The sequence below is a fragment of the Myodes glareolus genome, chromosome 12 (genome assembly GCF_982192425.1).
Source record: "Myodes glareolus chromosome 12, mMyoGla1.1, whole genome shotgun sequence".
Lineage (NCBI taxonomy): Eukaryota > Metazoa > Chordata > Mammalia > Rodentia > Cricetidae > Myodes > Myodes glareolus.
The window spans coordinates 30,058,886-30,076,217 of NC_142037.1; the positions used below are offsets into that span (position 1 = coordinate 30,058,886).

Below are 17,332 nucleotides of genomic sequence, written 5' to 3' on the forward strand. Positions count from 1 at the left end.
TATTGTCCCTTTCTATATAGAGAGAAACAAGCCAGAGAGTGAACAGACCAACAACCCTGGCCCTTCTTCCTCACAAAGGCGTCACACCAGGCTGTGTCTAGATATCTGTTGATCTTCTCCACCCCACTGAGAGCTCAGTGGGGCTGGACTGTGTGTGCTGTCTCATCATTTAACCCTGAGGGACTCAGATAGAATGAGAAGGACAGACTGACTTATGGGTTAGATGAATGGATGAATGACTTAGGATTTACCAAAGGACACATGTTCCCTATTGGAGGAGGTACAAGCAGAAGAAGAGGAGAAAGAAGAGGAAAGAAAAGAAAGGGAAGAAGGGTAGAGGGAAGGAGGAGGCACTAACAGCAGAAGCAGAAGCAGCAGCTTCTTGAGCTGGGGAGATTGCTCAGTTGGGGTAAAGCGCTTACCTTGTAAGCATGAAAACCCAAGTTTGATCTAGAACCCACTTAAAGAAGGGGGAAAAAAACAGGTCAGGTCTGGGGGTGGACATTTATACTCCCAGTGCGGAGGAGGCAGAGATTGGTGGATTTCCTTGGCTCACTGGCCAGCCAGACTAGCCTACTTGGTGAGTTCCAGGACAATGAAAGACTATGTAACCCAAAACATGCACATTGCCTGAGAGCAAAAACACCTAAGAAAATTCTTTGGCCTCCATACATACATGCGCACACTTGCATGTGCACCTACACACACACACACACACACAGAGAGAGAGAGAGAGACAGTCACTCACACAAAGCATGTGCTTGCACATAGCACAACATTATTCTCCTACTGAGCCCCTTACAGAATGAAGTGGCTAAAAGACGGCAAGAGCAATGGAGTTGGAGGCAGAAGGCTGCATCTGAGCACTAACCTTGTCACCAAAAAGGCCAGGCTGCACTTCTCTGAGCTACAAATTTCTTACCTGTGTGTGTGTGTGTGTGTGTGTGTGTGTGTCGGTCTGTCTGTCTGTCTGTAGCTTAGAGGACATGAGAATGGCAGAGTCTGCAATTACATGTAGCATGACTTTAGTGCACTCTTTATAAAGACTTAAACTGTGACACAGAAGGCAGGTGTACAAAGATGCTAGCATGGGGGAGACATTCAGTAAGGCAGGAAGAAGGACCCAAGGCCCCCAGAGAAGGGGACCCTCCCAGGTACCCCCACCTTTCTGTCTACAGCTCACTCACAGACTTGAGTAGGGATCAAATTCAAGACAGTCAGTAGGCACCGAGGGAGAATCAGGCTCCGCCCTTGGGGAGGGCAATCCTCCCAGATCCGGTCTGGAAGACTGGCCCAGCAAGCCTAGTTTGGCAAGACTTGGCTCTCACCAGTTATTAGTTCCCACTCAGAACTTTATTGACGAGCAAGATCCCTGTCGAATGGTAAAGAGAGTGCTGCAGAAACTTTATGAAGTTTTATAAAGCTTCCTAAACAGATTGCTGCAGTAATCAGCAGGTGAACAGAGGGGCAGCGCCCAGAGCGTCCCATCCACCGCCCCGCCCCTTCTCGTCTGCGTCCTCCCTGTGTTCTTTTGTTTTGCAAAGTGATTTGGGAGATTAAGAGGGTTTTGTTTGGGTGGGAGGGCAGCACCCTGGGTAAGTAAGTGCTACTTGATTGCACAACAAAAGGCCAACGAGAGCTTCAGCCACAACTCAGCCCCACTGGCCCCAACAGTTTGCTTTTCTCAATTAATTTATTTTGTTAGGAGAACTAAGAGGGGAAGGGGAAAGCACCCGCAGCACAGAGTACACTCGCTGTATAGAAAAGGTTGGCATTTCTTCTAAGGACAGAGAGCTCCTGTTTGGTAAGCTGCAAGCGGGCTGGGACAGCGCCTGCATTGCTGGTGTGGTCTAAGAGTCTCAGTCAACAAAACTTCACAGGAGCCCTGGGCCCCAAGACTGGCTCCTGGGAAGCAGGAATCGGAAATTGAGCAAGTCTATGTGGAAAATTCGAACTCTATCCCCTAGCTATTAAGAGGATACAACTGCAGCCCATTGAAAGAAATGTCAGTTAGTCCCTTTTGAGCATGGACTAGAAGCATTTATTGTGATGAAAATTGTCTCTGAAAACAAAAAGTAAAACCACTTCAATATTTTAAACATATGTCATAGTTTATTTCAACAGTCACCACAAAGAGTACATGATACATATTTGTAATCCCACACTTGGGCGTTAGAGGCAGGAGAATCAGGAGTTCAAGACCAACCTGGTTTAAAGCCAGCCTGGACTACAGGAGACCATGTCTTTTAAAAGAAAGGCACCGCCAAGAAAAATGAAATATAGAGCAGAGATTGGGAAGACATTTTCAACTCATAACTCATATAATAAAGGACTCATTGCAAAGCATGCTACAAAATGACAAAGTAACCAAGAGAAAACTATAAGGAGGCTATATAATATACAGAAAAGGAAATATAAATTACTGATACAGAAAGATACTCTATCCCACTAAACAAGCAAGCACAGAGATAAAAAAAAAAACAACAACAAAATATACTCCAGCCACTGGATTGGCTCAGAGTTAAAGTTGGACACAGGCAGGTGTGGATGAAGATGAAGCAAGCTGTTCCCCCCCCCCCCCAGGGTCAGCTGCCTAGAAGTATAATCCTGTGTTACAGAGGCAAGCTGACATACTCAGCAGTGAGACCCCAAGTTCAGGTCGTGCCCAAGGTGGCCCACATACAGGCAGGTGATTCGTCAGGGAGAAGTATGACAGCATCCTTAGCACTAGGCAAAGACCCAAATATCCATCCACTAAATGCATGGACTGCAATGGACCCATGCTGTCAGCATAGATAAATCTCAAAAATACCTGACTTTGCAAGGCAGGAGATAGCAAGAGTTCCACATCATTTTAAAGCTGGTGTAAGTTGTAATTGGGTAACACAAAAGTTACATTGTCTAGCAAACACTACAAAGTATGTACCAGAAAGTTGTCAATTTCAAGGCTTTAGTTTACATCTCAAGTGATCTCACTTCTTAAAAAAAAAATTTAAAATACCTGAAGAAAATAAATACAGGCATGTGTTCATCTGAGACAAGGGGTATTCATTCCGCCTTATTCTCTGTATTTGAAAGATTCTCCTTATTAAACATGTTTTAAGCATTTTAAAAGATACTCACATAGTCTATTGGTATGTGCAGCTAAAAAGCATGAGCATCAGGCACAGCATCATTATCCATCACCAGCGTGCGCTTGGGGAGCTAAACTAGATCATTATCACTCATGCCTGTGTCGGGCCTATCAGCTAAATAGCTCCAGGCATGTTACTCCATTTGGTATTCTTGCCAAATCTTGGATACAGGTATTAAGACAACCGTTTTACTGACAGGAAACAGCGATCATTAGAGTTTGAGGAATTTTTCCCCAAGATCACTCAGTAATGGATCCAGTACTGAGATCCCATATGGACATTGCCCAGGGAGATCTGAAGACCTATGACCTCAGAGACACACACATCATCTTTAAGGTCTGGTTCTCCACATGAAAGCAGAGCCTATTCAGCAAATAAAGATCTCCATCAGTGACACACTTACCGCATCCAGTCAGGTCCACCTCTCCTGACAAGCCTTTCTAAAACCCTGGGCTGCCTCTATAGACAGGCTGTAAACATTACCTCAAAACTCATGATGTGTTGATAAGGAGGGAAAAGAAAAACCTATCCAGGTAGGATTTTTCAAAGACTGAGGAAGGTGGCTGAGTGGATGAAGCACTCGCCATATGTGGGCTGGAGTTGGTATCTAGAGAACCCACTTAAAAACCTGGTGTTTGTGGCAGCTTCCCTGTAATCCCAGTGTTTGCCAGGCCAAAGTACAGGATCCTCTCAGGGCAGGCTGGCTAGCTAGACCAGCTACACCTCCCAGCTCAGGCAGCCATGCTCCTCGGTAAGGAAGGTGAAAAGCAGCCAGGAAGACATCCAACATTGACCTTAGGCCTCAACCCCATGTGTATGCACATCCACGAACATGAACACCCACACATCTGCATGCACACAAAACGCACATGCGCGCACGCACACACACAAACACAAAATCACAAAACATTCCCTAGTTAAGGAAACTATGAAAAATTCCAAAGTTAAAAGTAGAAACTGTTATTTTATCTTTTGATATCTTTTATTAGGTGTGCTAGTGACGATCAGCACACATACCAATCACAGAGAAGTGAGAAATAAGCCAGACTCAGTTCCTGCTTTGAGGGTTTGTGCCACCAAACATGCTGACCAAACACACACGCACTGAGGTGGGAGGGAGCCCAGTGGCCAAAAGCACTTGTTGTTCTTACAGGGACCCTGGAGTCAGTTCCCAGAACCCACAGGGCAGCTCATGATCTGTAACTCTAGTTCCAGGAGAACCCATTCCTCTTCTGAGCTCCATGGGAACCAGACAACCACATGGTGCACATACACACATGCAGCACAAATATTCATACATATAAAGGAAAATCTACAAAAATTAACAACAAACATACACACACAAGAAAAACCATAACACTGTACCCACATAAACTGAATTTAAGGGCTATGCTGCCTGCCCAGGCCCTGTTCAGGTTCAAAAGCAACCACAACATCAAGTTCAAAAGCAACCACAAAAATAACAGTATTGGGGCTGCAGAGATGGTTCAGTGGGTAAGAGCACTGACTGCTCTTCCAAAGGACCCAGGGTTCAATTCCCAGCACCCATATGGCATCTTACAACTGTCTGTAACTCCAGTTCCAGGGGATCCAACATCCTCACACAGACATGCATGCAGACAAAATACCAATGAACATAAAATAAAATATAAACAAAGAATTTAAAATATTTAAAAACAAATAAAATAAAACAGCATCACCTACTACTGGAGACCATGCTTCACTCCACCCAGCAATGAGCAGGTCCCTCCCATCCTGGGTTGTCCATGAGAGTTGATGAAGATGGACTTGTCCCTAACTCACAGAGAGAAGACGGTGCCCACTTCCCACATGGCTTAGTGTTGAAGACTTGGAAAGATGCTAAAGCTCACAAAGAAGTGTCCAAAGGGTCTAGGGTAGAGTAAAAAATCACTAGTCCTACCAAAAGCCAAGGAAAATCTTCACTTGTACCAGAGATAGTTAAGAAGGCCCAATCCAGCCTGGCAAGATGGTACAGTGTAAAGGGCACTTGCTACCAAGCTTGATGAACCGAGTTCCATACACATAACCCACAGAGTGGACGGAGATAGTCAGCTCTCACAAGTAGTCCTCTCTCTCTCTCTCTCTCTCTCTCTCTCTCTCTCTCTCTCTCTCTCTCTCTCTCTCACACACACACACACACACACACACACACACACAATTAAAAAATGCCAGCGACCAAGCAACTTGGTGGTGAGGCTATCTGACACATTGAAGAGCGGCAGCACAAAATGTTGGAAATTACAAACACGCAGGAAACAAATGGGAAAGACAGAGTAAGGACGGAGCAGAGAAAACGCAGCACAAGCTCAAGCTCACCGGCCATGTTCAATGACAAACAAATGAATCTGTGAATCTGGAGATCCAAACAATAGAAAAAGAAAGAAAAAATAACCAAGAGATTGGGAAGAGACCTGAGGCAATGTCTCAGAGGTTAGGAGACACACTGCTCTTGTGAAGGACCTGACTTCAGTTCCCAACACCCATGTCGAGTGACTCCAGAGAGCTCCAATTCCTCTGGTCTATGTAAGAACCTGCCCTCATAGGAACATACAGAAACACACACAGACATATAAACACACTCACACAATTTAAACACATATAAGATAGGAGTGTAACAAAAGTTCTGACATTCATATTCTAGAAGTAATTGAAGAAATAACAGTTGAAAAAATCCCAAAATTCAGAAAAAGATGCAACCTATATATTCAAGAAAATGAATGAGCCTAGAACAGAATGAACCAGACAAATGTAGAGTAAGACACATCTTAATCAAACTCCTTGAAAACTAAAGACAAGAAGGAAGGTTTTGAAAGGAATGGCACTATTTTACAAGGGCAAAACACAGCAGATCTCCATCAGAACCCACAAAGTATAAAGGGGCACAAAAGGCTGAAAGAAAGAAACTATATCAGCCTCGAATTCTATACCCAGCAAAGAGATCCTTCAGGAAGGGCTGCGTTCGGATCCCCAGTATCCATGTAAAAGGCTTGGCAGTGTTGCATCTGTAACAGTGACTGGAGTTCACTGTACAGTCAACCTAGTTATTCTGTGAGCTCCAGGTTCAATAAGAGCCCAAGTCTCAAACATTAAGGTGCCACGCAATTGAAGAAGGCACCCAGTGTCAACCTCTGGCCTCCATATGCATGCATATGCATATAAACCTATACTTACACATGCACACACCTACACAAACATGAAAAATGCTATATATACACACATACATGCATATATACACACAAAGATAGCATGCCTTTCAAGGGTAAAAGGGGAACCCAAACAGTCTAAATGTCAGACTGAGGAAAAACCAGAAGGCAGACCCACCCCAAAGCATGATTCCAGAAAGTTCTCCAATCAGAAGTGGGAGGGATGCTTAAGACATCGCTTGGTATGACAAACGAACTTTGACTGGGATAGCCTGGGACAGCCTACTGTTTCATCGGGGGGTGCCCTGATATACACTCCAGAGAAACACAACACAAAATAATTAAAGATGGCTTACTGTCGTACTTGAACTTGTCGCACACCAAGCTAGCTACGTGTTCTGTGTGTATTCCCTCATTGCTCCTCCCTAGAGCCTCTGCAGGAGATACCACGAGCCCTATTCACAGGTGGAAAACTGGGTGTTTGTCCCATGCCTAAAGGACAGAGCCAAACTCTCCAGCCAGGCTGCTGAAGCTCTGAGGGACATTTTCTCTCTGTGTGCATGACGGGCAAGACTGCTTCAAAGGAAGCGTTTCTCTAAGCGTGAAGGAGGTGAACACACCCGCTTCTGGAGAAAAGCTCGATCTTTTCAAATGGAAGACAGTAGCTTGGAGTGAATAGTGGGAGGAGGGAGAGGAGTGGTGTTGACACGAGTGGAGAAAAGGACAAGCGTGGATACAGAGGGTCTGAGTCTTCTTCAGTTCAAGACACATGGTTGGAGTGCCCAGACACTAGAGGGTCAGATCCTAGGCCGTGGGCAGGCACCCTTGAAGCAGGAAGAATGCAGGACACTGAGTGTGGCCAGCCGGAGAAGGGTCAGGACTCATTTTTTCCATGTGGCCTTTATTTTACATAGTCTCCAGTGGTGACCTTGGGGGAGGCTAACATAGTCACATCATGTCACAGTGAATGGGGAGCTAAGCTCCACCCCTCTCCAAATTCAGAACCAGCAATGCACAATCAAGATTTAAAACAAGCAAATTGAATTTTCTCTTTTTCAAGCATGAGGGTCAAAATGAGATGAGAACCAGGCGCCTTATTCCTTCCGTGGGACATACTAAGTGGTCATGGCGGCATGCCCATCCCTGTTCTGGCCTTGCAGATGGAATTATGCAGGAGGCTTTGGCCTACTATAGGGAGATAAACGTTCATCAGTCATCTGTGTCCCCTCCCACACCCAGCTACAGCAGGATTAATCATGTGTCATTTGTCTGGCTAGAACAGGCCTTCTGAATGTTGAACGGTAGGCACCTGTGACTGACCTTCTCTGCCCATCATTATCCCATGGGCCACATCAGGGCCACCATCACAACTTCCTTGCTCACCCCTAACACACGTGGTGTCTAACTCCTCTTCAGAGCCTGCACCTCCACTTTACTTACATACAGAATAAAGTCAAGTCGCTGAGTTCAATGCAGGGGATGGAACAAGCCAGGTCCCCTACTCCCGCAGAATACAGAGGGTAGACTCATCGCTCCCATGGAAGAACACCACCCCCTTGCAAACACACTTTCAGAGATCATGATGGCTTAACCAGGCCAGACTGGCCTCTTGGTCCTCGTCTATGAGACAACGGAAAACAAAGCAAATGAAAGAAGACTGCTCTAAACATCCACCATTCTATGTGAGAGCTGAGTCTCTGAGAGCTCAATGAGCCTGTTGTAACACAGGTAGATTCTAATATGTGAGCAGAGGGCCTGACCCCATGTATTTCCCTGCAGTGTTCACCCCACACATATAGAAGACAACCTGAACCACCAAAGTGTTTTCGCTATGGAAATGTGGCATCCAAAACAGCGGTGAAAGCTACACTTTTAAAACTGGGTAGACTAGAGCGAACCTCCATTTTATTTTTAGAACAGTGCCCTAGAATATGTATATTGCACAATAAAAGTGAACATCCTTTAATATATTGAAATAAATCCCATAACAATACTGCTTTTTTCTGTCCAGGCCTTTTGAGCTTGGTGTGAAGTCTGTTCTCTCTTCCATTCACTGACAGACTTCCTTCCCAGTCACCCAGAATAACTCCATCGATGAAATATTAGCATACATAAGTGGGTGCTCAGTAAACATTTGTTGAATACATGAATGAATAATTATAAAATACTGGATGAAAGCCCCCTGAGAGGTTTGCATTCGATTACAGAACAATGTGCTTGGATATTTAGGTGTCTACACTGAAATGGAACTCAAGAATAGTCCTGGGGGAACAGTAAAATATTAACCCATGTCTGTCTTAGTAAAATAGAATGCAGTCCGAGTGCGATGCTTATGTGTGTGAGGAGGGCTTCGGTTAAAATCAGAGCACAGTCTTTAGACACGTTAGAATTAAGCTATTCATGCTATTGTGTTACAGAGCTAGTTAACAAACGCTGATGTGCTGTTGTCTGAAGGATCAAAAGGAAAGAATCATATATTAAGTTGAATTGTTCGTTTTGGAAAACTTTATCCATGCAATTTCTTAACTACAGCTATATGGAAAACTTATTTGAGGGAGAGTTATTGATACCCAGGTAACAGCAAACACGCGAACAGGGAACTTTTTTCGTTTAAAGATACATAGCAAGTAGGCCAGAGAGAATATATTGGTAAGAAACTTTGTTCGATAAAGCGACTAATATTTATCAAATCTGAAGCACAGTTAAAATAAAAAATACAGTTCTATTACTAACAAAAAATTAGTATTTCTTAAGGTGTACTCTAACATCTTTGTTTTTTAATTTTCTTACTTCTATTATTCTAGTCAAAACAATTGGTCATTAATGGTTTGGCTCAAGTTTGGTGCTTTACTGAATCCGCGACAAAGAAGCTAAGAAATAAACTTGCAAATATTAATTCTCTTAACTTGAAAGGGAGAAAATGCTCTTAAACCAAATCCGCAGTGGCAAAGGGGTGTTTTTAATGGCTGCGAAGCTAAGAAGACGACAGTTAGGGAATCTGAGTTGACCCACCGCACTGCCTTTTCACTCCACGTGGTTTTCAGCGTGGACTTGAACGTTCTGCGACTGGGCATGCAAGCGCCCCTTTCCGGTGCCCATCACGCTGCCCTGGGCTCGGCATCCATTCCAGGGACATCCGCAAGAGAGTGGATGAAAGAGCTCACACAACAAAGGTGGTCGTGTGGGAAACCACACAGACACTATGCGACTTCACGTTAGTAAACATCACAACGCTGGTTAGTTTGTTTTTAAAGAGGTGGAAGAAAATGCTTTAGCTTTCAACTTCACACACCTGCGCTCATGCGCTTTAAAATCGCGTTTGCGCACCAAACGTCATTTCCAGGATGGCTGGTGAGTCTCTATAATTTTATAAAAACCATCCCCAACAATTGATCGTTGAAGGCGTGCATCGACAGGAAAAAATGAACAATTTGTTTTTGTCTAAGGATCACAAATCGATGGTTACGAACTCAAAACAAAAGCATGGGTCTCAGAACGTCTTTCAACCTGCCCCAAATGATCGGCACTCACATGGATATAGAATATATGAATTCCCAGTATCCTCTCAGTCCACAAGATCAAAAGAAAATGAGGATTGCAGGGGCTCATCATCTAAACCCACAGCTCCCACTCTGGAACACCTCTGACAATTAGGTGGCCCACAAAAAAACCTATCTGTCTGTCTGTGAGCCTCCCCTATTATAAAGCTGATGTTTAAGAGCAAAACTCTCACACAATGCATCATAACCAGGCCTCACAGCAAGTTATTTATTAGTAAGAAATTAGATAGAAAAGTATATATATATAATCTAAGTAAAACACTGGATAAAATTTAAAAAAGAAGATCGATCAACTTTCTCCATTTTAAAAAAAAACATTTTGAGAGAGTCAAGGTACAGAATTGTTGAATAAAACCTTAGTCAACTCAAAACTGATATTTTTTCCCTCCAGCTATTTCACATACAGTGCACAGCTTCTTCCCCAAAAGGTTTACACTGCTATTCTCTACCACTCCAGCCTTTTCTGCCAACATCATAAAAATTACCTTTGCTCATTTCCTCCTCACAACGCGAATTCACCGACCACAAACATCCCTGCACAGACACCTACCCACCCACCTCCCCACCCACCTCCCAAAAATGGTTCAAGCAAGACACACACGAACACACACACACACACACACACACACACGTGCGCGCATGCACGCATGCACGTAACAGACACACACATACAAAAAATAATAATAATAATGACCAAGCTCACAGTTCCTGTTTGCCCTTCAAGCGAAGTCGGGTGTCTTCAGCTTGCCTTTCTGGTCTTCGGTATTGTCACTAATTGCTGGGGGTGTAGTTTAGGATGGCATGAAGCTGCAGAAATCAAGGCTGTGGCTTTAAGACATCGTTTTCTCAAACACATGGATGAAACAACTTTGACTCGGACTCCCTGGCCAGGTTGCCATAAAAATCTTAGAAAGACTCCTTGAAAACTCAGTATCTAGAAATGGGAGGATATTAAGTAAAATGAAAGTATTTAAATCTAGAGGCTGCTGCTCCAAACATAACTCCGAGGATGTCTGATTTGATTTGAAAGCAGGTTTGTATTGATGAGCAAAGTTTATTCTGTAAAAAACTACAATTCTCTCTAATAAGACACTCTGTTTGCCATCTTCTACAGTAATTCTGCTTCTCACGGTCATGATCATACATGCAAAAAATTAAAATAAAATAAAATACATTATTTCCCAAATGCATGGACACTGGGGAGGATGCCTTTTTTGAAACAGGCTATTTTTTTTTTCCTGAATGCTGGTGACTAAATGTCATAGTAAGAGCCAACACTCTCAAACAGCCCAAGAGACTTCAAAAGCTTTCTAAGTTTGAAAACCAAAAAGTTGTGAGTTTTCCTGCATCCCGGGACGTTTTCCTTTCTGAAGCTCAAGCCGAGAAACAGACAAAAGAGACTGATGCTACCGAGCTCTGCCAAGTCTTGCCTTTTCAAAATTTCCTCAGCTCTCCCTCTGCCTCCTCTCCCTTCCTCCCTCCCTCCCCTCTCTTCTCTCTCTCTCTCTCTTTCTCTCTCTCTCTCTCTCTCTCTCTCTCTCCTGTCCCTCTCTCTCCCTCACTCCTTCCCTCCCAGTATGGCAACCTTCCGAGCAGTCTTGGCGGAGGTCCAGGCTATGCCAGTCTGTCTGAATTCTTGTCTCCAAAGGATGTCCTTTGCGGATCAATTAATACATCTGAAAACAGGAAGCTGTAGGGCAGTACCCAGATCCTGGCATGACAGCACCGGCTGCTGCCAAATCACCTTACAGATTTTCTGGTGCCCTACCTTTCCCAGGCATCACTAGCATGTTCCCCGCAGTGAACTAACGTGTTCGCTGCTTGGAGATGGGGAAATCTGTTCTCTAGAAATGTCCATATGTGACATGTGCTCAACCTGCAAAAAAGCTGAGCTCCCCTATGAGGGGAGATGAATGGAACTTTAGGAGCACTCTCTTTATACATTTGCTTCCCCTTGCCCTGCTGCAAAGAATCATGGGAGAAAAGGAGGCATGGAGATTAAAATTTAAACTGTCACGCCTCATCCTCTGGTGAATAAACATGACTCTGGTTGATCATTTACCCTTATTTTTAAGGAAACTGTATGTAAACTATACTTACCAAAATTCTGCTTTAGGGAGGAAAAAATAATAAATCCTTTCAAAACAGAAATATCAAGGAAAGAGGAAGGCAAAACATTGTCATGACTAGTAATATATATTAGATGACCACATAGTAACATCTGAGTCTCAGCCATTACTTGTTTTCTAAATTTGTGGTAATTGTAACTGAATAAGCATACATATCCTATTTTAATCTGTAGCATTGTGCACTTTTGGAAACAAAATAGCAGGCATAACTTCACTCTTTTACCTGGTTAAAGAAAATATCTTGTTTGATTGATTGGCAGCACCAATAATTGAGACTTAGTACACCTAAGCTCTGGAATGACCAGACTTTCACAGAAAGTCAATAAGTCTGAGTTCTCATCCTTGGGTCTGTTGCTTTCTCATTTGGATAACCTCAAGGTCACAAACTTGCTTCATCTATTCAAATCTAATTTTCTCATCTACTAAGAAGGGTCAGAAAGTCATGAGTGACTCACCCTCTGGGTTCCTAAAATATCTTTTCATATTCAGGTCACCAACTGGATGTGGCATCATTACAGACAAGGTTATGTGTCACTTGCCTAAGAAAAGTGAAAGTCTTCCAAAAACCTCCAGACACAGTGCTCAGCAAATCTGCTGAGGGGACAAGTCATGAGAAGAGAGCACACAAACGTCACTCTGAAGTCCTATAAAACTGTGTGTGATGGTTTAAAAACACACACACACATACTGCTAAGTCACAAAGCTGACAGACCGAGGGGATGCTACAGAAACACCATGAGGGCTAAAGAAACCAGGCAACATGTTAGCTATTCTTTCAAACAGGAATAACGAAACAAGGCTAGGACTTCTGCAATTTTAAATTCATAATCAAACTGTTGCCACCAAAGTCAAAGAGAATCTTAAAAGCAACAAGAGAAAGAATTCATTAAGGTACAAGAGAACCTGAATAAATAAACAACAGGATTCCTCAAAAAAAACAGAGACTAGAAAGAAATGGGTCAACCATTGGTTGTCCATAAGAATTTGCCAATAGACTATTGCTGAAGACACAGGTCACATGACAGAGAAATCACGCTGGTACCGACATAGAAGCTTCCTCCTTGCTAGCTGGATATACTGTCGGAGGTAGAAAAGTCATCAACAGTCTTGCCAGCTGTGAACCCTATGAACCATAATAATGGCCAGCATGGTAAGTTACACACACCACTGCAATCGTGGCATGAATGCTATGGGAACAACCAATCACTTTCTTATTGAGTTGAGTCCCACTCAACAAAAGGGAACTCATACCTGGAATTGTAAACTGGACCAAGAACCCATGAGTAGGGATGCCTTAGGCCCTAGGAAGAAGCTATCATTATTATTATTATTATTATTATTATTATTATTATTATTATTTTGCTTCATGGGCATAGTATCAAAATGCCTTCTGAATAAATACTTTATCTATATACTCATAGATTAGTGTGACTATCTCATCAGAGAAGCTTCTTTTTGCTTGAAAGCCTTGTCTAACCTTGTCACTACCAAAGCTCCACTTCCACACCCCATAGTTACGTCCCTGCTTTCATACTTCACAATGAGAATTATGTTCCAAAATGTGTTTTATGGGGACATTCAAGCTAATGGTAATAACCAAAGAAGAAAAGACAAAAACTAGGGAAGAAGCAAGGGAAGAGAACAGAAATCAAAACACTCAGACAGATGTGAGGATGGGACTGACCTCCACCTGATACTGGCCACATGGTCAGTGTCTAAGAGAGGAGCCACCCCAGGAGTAGATGAGTGTGTGATCAGCATGGGAATGCTAGGGGACACAAAACAAGTACAAAACCAGCATTTCAGGTTCGCCAAAAACTAAAAACAGGTGTAGAGGCACAAGTCTGTCATCCCCAGCACATGGGAGGTGAGGTAGGAGGATTGGGATGTTGAAGATATTCTGAGCTACACAGCTTTAAAAAAAATTAAAAACAAAACAAGCAATGATCCAGCAACAGGGTAAATATCTAGTGGCACCATGTTGAAGAGATGGTTGTACTTGTGTGTTAATTATAACAGTATTCACAATAGTCAAGGAGGCCCATCAGCAAATAGGTAAAGAAAATAAGACGTATACTCAAGTCGGAAGACTACAAATCCTTTAAAAGTGAGAAAATATTGTTAACTAAAACAGAGGGGATGAACCTGGAAGGTACCCAGTGAAATAAAATAGGCACAAAATGATGGACACCTGCCATTCACTTCATTCTGGGCCCCATTAATGGACACTGAAGCCAAGAGTACTACGCTGGTTCCTGGGCCTGAGATGGTAGAGAGGGAGCAATTAAGAAAGATTGTCAAAGCATATGACCTTTCAATCCAATCAGTAGAGAAGTTGAAGAGCCCGCCTGCTCCACACCACAGTTGTAGTTCTGAACAACACACTGTGCTGGCAGGGAGCCAAGGAGCCCCACAGCATTGCCGCCACACACAGAATAAGCAAGTGAGGTGATGAGTACGCTGATTAGCCTGGCTAGGCCACTGTACAGAACATACATATTTCAAAACTCATCTTGTCCTCCATAATTATACTTTTATGCCAATTTTAAAAAGTAATAAAATTAAAAATAACACCACAGACCAACATCTCTTCTAAATATAAGTGAGAATTTTCTGAACCAAATACTCGTGAGAGCCTAGCTGAATCCAGCAATGTAGTCATAAGATTGCCAACCTTGACCAAGTGCCCTGGGAACACAAGGCCTGTTTAACACCAAGAAGTGGGCAATACAACACATCGCACTGGCAAAATAAAGAAAAGACGCCACATGATCACCTCTGTGGGCACAGGAAAGCATTTACAAAACAGGCTTCGTGGGTTCAAAAAGAAAAGAAGCGTACAGTCAACTGCCTGGAGAAAGAGAAAAAGAGAAAGAGGGGGAAGCGGGAAGGATAGAAGGAGGGGGCAGAGGAAGAGGAAAGAGAGAGGGGAGAAAGGAAGAAAATTATTTCTTTTCTGTAATAGAAGTGGAATAACCTACAGAACAGGAAAACATTTGCAAACCACGCATCTGATAAAGGTAATTTACTCAGAATTTAGGTTTGTGTTTCATTTTGGTTTTCAGTCTTAAGATCCTCCACAATAAGGGGCTGCAGGGATGGCTTGGCCCTTAGGAGAACTCACCACTCTTGCAGAGAGTCTGAGCTCTGTTCCTACCAAATCCACTTTGGTGGCTCACAGCTACCTCTAACTCCAGCTCTGAGAGCTCAGATACCTCTTCTGGCCTCCTTGGGCACTGCACTTACGTGCACGTGTGCACACACACAGAGTTGGAAAAAAAAAGTCTTTAAAAAAATTAAACAAATTAAACATAAAGGTTTCTTTTTTTTTTGAGGCAGCTGATCCACTCCTGGATAGTGCCTCAAGAGAACTGTAAAGCTCATCGGCACAGCTTGTGCACAGATGTTTGGAGTAGCATTATTCACATTAGTCAGACTAAGGACAACTCAGGAAGTTCTAAGCTAGCCAAGTATGATATAAACACATGGTGGAATATTACTCAGCAATGAAAAGGATGAGGCCCTGATTCACTCTATAAGGTGGATGAAATATGGAAGTGAGGTGGAGCCAAAGAAGCCAGGGATGAAGGTGCACGTATTATATAGCTCTGTTTACATGAAAAAATCCACAGTGGGCAGATCTGTAAACAGAGGAAAAACCTTCATGGTTGCCAGGGTCTGGACAGAAGGAAGGATGAGTGAGTGGCTGCAAACCAGTTTGGAGTTGGAACTACACACACAGCGAGGTGAGCTGAAAGTCACAGGCTGAACAAGAAAACATGGTAAGTTTTGGGTGTGCCTTTTATCTTATCGTTTTAAATTTTAAAATGTCCCATTCATCTTCAATGTCTACAAGTGCTCTGACTGGTCACTTGAAATAGCCATGGTGGCCCTTTGGGCCTGCTACACAAAGGGCTTGTCAAACACCAAGGCCCTCTGGAATCTACTCCCAGATCCACCCAGCAGCTCTAGCTCCTAGTGCTGCTTCAGCCTCTTAGTTTGGTCCCAGCTGACTCCAGCATTCCCAGCTCCACCCACATAGGGCTTCTCTGACCACTCTCAGGGGCTGGTCTCCTTGGAGAACACGAATCCTGGCTACCAGGCACTAAGGAAGTCAGAGTGTTGACAGCCAACATCTCTCATGCACCATGTCCTCTCTTCCCAGAACACCTCATTCTCCACACATAGTATCCTGGCAGCTCCTCGAGCTTTCCTCAGTCCTGACCCACAACTCACTTACCTCTGTGCCCCCAAATTCTCTGCTTCCACTGTTTTTCATCCCACCCTCCCACATAGACAGGACTCTGTCCTCTGTGCAGTATGGGACTCTGAGCAGCAGGACTGTGCACACTCATAAATGTCATTTCCCTTCCCATTTGCACATGACTGTGACTGTGGCTGTGAAGCCTTTGGATTCCAGTTGTCAGACAGAAAAGCCCCAGAGTTAGTAGCAACTCAGTCCACGAGGCCAGATGTTTCAGCTTGTCTTCAGTATATGTCAGGATCCCAAAGAAGCCGACTCTAATGCCAATGAAGGAATGCCAGCAGAATGAAGGCGAGCAGGGAAAGAAGGAAGTGTCTCTCTTATCTTTTATATAGGTTGGCATTAGAAGGTGTGGTCTAGATTTAGGGTGGGTCTTCCCACCTCAAATGATCCAGTTTTAAGGTGAATCTTCCAATCTCAACTGGTATGGATTTAAGGTACATTTTCCTATCTCAAATGATCCTATTAACTAAAAATCCCTCACAGGTATGCCCAGTGACTTGGGTTTATTTATAGTTAATTCCAGATATTCTTGATAACCAAGAATAGCTATCACAATGGCTTACAGAAAATTCTTTCAGTTTACTTCTTTGTACCATAGGTTAATTTCAAAGAGATGTTCATATTAAACATATAGCATCATTTGCTAGAAATAGCAAATTCGTTAACAAACAAAGATGTCATCAAATTCTCCAAGTGGAAAGTTATCTGTAAGTTCAAGGCCTGTCGGTGAGCAAGCCTGGGAGAGAAGGTGAAACAGCCCAGTACTGGGCAGATTCCTTCACCCTGATGGAGTCAGAAGGGTGAAGAAGATTGGAAAGAGGTGCTTTTCTCTCTGCGTTAAGTGACATTTGATACTTCACCCTCTAGATATCAGTACCATACTGTGTCTCTCACACTCTGAGAGAGGCCAATCCTTAGCAAACTCTAAAAACAGGCAACAGATCCAACATGAATTGAAATTTGCCTAGCATCAACCATGTACCCTGCTCTACTCAAGAGGCCTCATTCGGCACTTCCATCTTCCTGAGAACACTTCCAACTCACAAACATATTATCTGTGCACTGGAAGTGTGTGTGT

At 43.3% G+C, this 17,332-nt stretch overlaps 1 protein-coding gene across 3 annotated transcripts in view; it reads right to left on the reverse strand.

The window, feature by feature from the left end:
• The window catches only part of Msra (methionine sulfoxide reductase A), a 313,151-nt gene that overhangs the window by 278,927 nt on the left and 16,892 nt on the right, over positions 1-17,332 (reverse strand). Inside the window, exon 1 of one of the 3 annotated variants that reach the window (XM_048421859.3) lies at positions 10,344-10,368. The exons of the other annotated variants lie outside the window; for them this stretch is intronic. Coding sequence (XP_048277816.2) covers positions 10,344-10,353 — 10 coding nt within the window. The 5' untranslated portion in view covers positions 10,354-10,368. Of the gene's footprint in view, positions 1-10,343; positions 10,369-17,332 lie in introns of those variants that run through there. 3 annotated transcript variants of the gene reach the window in all.